A 2500-nucleotide genomic window follows, 5' to 3' on the forward strand; every position below is an offset into this window, starting at 1 on the left:
TGAAGTCTCATGTGCAACAACACACACACACACACACACACACATTTAGTCCCACTTAGCTGTTACTGAAGTGTCTTGCGTAAAGACACACATATTCACTCCAAATGTGCCGTTACTGAAATGATTTTGTGTTGTCATGTTAAGGTTAAGATGTCGGGGTCACAACATCACATGTTCTAAAGCACATGATTGACCTGAGTGAAAGGTCAGGGTACCATGGAAATGGATTTATGGGTCATCACTCACATGTATTTACTCCACTCTCGTGTGTGTGTTTTGTGTGTGTGTTTACTCCCGTCATGGGTGTGTGTCTGTGTCTGTGTGTGTGTGTGTGTGTGTGTGTGTGTGTGTGTGTGTGTGTGTGTGTGTGTCTTTCCTGACTCTATCTACAGAAGCACTTCTTGTCTGTGTGTGTGTGTCTCTGTGTGTGTCTCTGTTTGTGTCTCTGTGTGTGTGTGTGTGTGTGTGTGTGTGTGTGTGTGTGTGTCTTTCCTGACTCTATCTACAGAAGCACTTGTGTGTGTGTGGTGTGTGTGTGTGTGTGTGTGTGTGTGTGTGTGTGTGTGTGTGTGTGTGTGTGTGTGTGTGTGTGTGTGTGTGTGTGTGTGTGTGTGTGTGTGTGTGTCTTTCCTGACTAACTCCAAAAGCACTCCCTGTTGTAGTCACCATGTTCTGGATGGCAGCATTTTTATATTTGTTCTGATGCATTTAGTTAATATGTTTACATCCAACTTTACATTAAAGCCCTTGCTTTGCCTGGTCAGGGTGTCTCTTTCTCTGTATGTATGTATACACGTGTGCATGTGTGTGTTCATATATTTATACACATATATGTGTATGTGTGTTCATATATATACACATATATGTGTGTGTGTGTTCATATATATGTGTGTGTGTTTTCATATATATATACACATATGTGTGTGTTCAGCAGAGGCGTCTTTGTCTGGTTTTGATATAAAATAACACCCCAAGATGTTTCTAAAGCAGAAAGCACTGTCACGCATCCAGGAACCACACAGTGACTGTAGGATCCATGTACTGCTTTACTTTTCAACAGAGCGAGAAAAATACACTTCTTCTCTTAACACATCAGACACTTATCTTAACACACACACTTATCTTAACACACACACTTATCTTAAAACACACACTTATCCTAACACACACACTTATCTTAACAGGAGTTACAGACAGCATACATCATGAACAGAGAACATTCTGGAATCACAGACAGACTTCTAGCCGCTGAATCCACACAAGCAAAACGGCAGCTGAAATATAATATGAAATATAGACTTTAATTATTCATCGCCGTGATGAAACCAGTGTCAAGCTTCCTGACGATGTCCATCAACTTCAATTAACGCCGTTTGAACTTCTAAATGAAGATTTTTTGTAAGTTGTATCCGTAGATTTAGTTCATTCTTTGTGTATACATCTTTCAGGTGTGGTAGTGTGTCAGAATAATAATAATAATAATAATGGCTGTGTGTTATAAAAGCACAATGGTGTGTTGGAGTGAACTGAAGTCAATAGACACCGTAAACCTAAGAATAGCCGTTCCCAAAAAATTGTATAGCTTGACGCCGGTGCCATAGGTGAGGGTGAAGGATCGAGCCGGTGCCATGGAGCCATTTGTGTTCGTGACTTTACTGCAAAATTCCGCCGTCGACTCGAGCTTCAGGTAATTCAGCCGTCGACTCGACCTTCACGTAACATACCTAGAAACTCTATGGTTTAACAATCTCATGTTGGTGCTGCCGGAAGAAATACAATAATAATAATTCATTTAATTTGTAATGCACTCTTCTTTCAGAAGAATCTCAGAGTGCCAACATATATGTCATTATTTTGTCGTTCTCAGAGTTGAAGTCCTGATCGAAGAGCAAAATATGATGTCACTTGTATGTCTGTAGTTCCGGCACCGCAATGGAAACAGAAAGGCTTAAAGGACCGATTAGGGGGGGCGGTCCTGTAGACGTTCTAAAGGACCGATTAGAACCAAAGTACTGACTGGCCTCACAGGAATGTTGAGCTGTGTGTTCTGTAATCAGATGAAGTGGTGCTGGAGTCTGGTGTTCTGTGGTGTGTGTGAGAGTGTGTGTGTGTGTGCGTTAAGGTTGTGTGTGTGTGTGTGTGTGTGTGTGTGTGTGTGTGTGTGTGTGTGTGTGTGTGTGTGTGTGGTGTTCATTGTAAGATGGTGGTTGGCTGTATGGTGCTGGAGTTAAGGCACTGGGACTTGGCACACTGAAAAATAACAGCCTGAGGTTATATCTGTCCAAAAGCACAAATACTCAATCTTCTTTTAGACAGTGTGTCTGTGTGTTTGTTTGTGGTGTTACATCTGTGTGTGTGTGAGTGTGTGTGTGTGTGTGTGTGTGTGTGTGTGTGTGAGAGACACACACACTGGTCCAGCTCAGTATTCTGCATCCAGAGGGAAGTCTTTGTGCTGGGAGGCCCTGTTAGGGAAAAAAACATATCAGCTGAGTACACACAG

The 2500-nt window shown here is 42.1% G+C and overlaps 1 protein-coding gene across 1 annotated transcript in view; it reads right to left on the reverse strand.

Moving 5' to 3' along the window:
- Positions 1 to 1033: 1033 nt before the first annotated feature.
- Positions 1034 to 2500, reverse strand: part of LOC105910470 (aldo-keto reductase family 1 member B1) — an 8505-nt gene continuing 7038 nt past the window's right edge. Inside the window, exon 10 of the mRNA XM_031582857.2 lies at positions 1034 to 2462. Within this exon, the coding sequence (XP_031438717.1) occupies positions 2420 to 2462 (43 nt within the window). The 3' untranslated portion in view covers positions 1034 to 2419. The remainder of the gene's footprint in view (positions 2463 to 2500) is intronic.

Source organism: Clupea harengus, chromosome 16, assembly GCF_900700415.2.
Source record: "Clupea harengus chromosome 16, Ch_v2.0.2, whole genome shotgun sequence".
Classification (NCBI taxonomy): Eukaryota; Metazoa; Chordata; class Actinopteri; order Clupeiformes; family Clupeidae; genus Clupea; species Clupea harengus.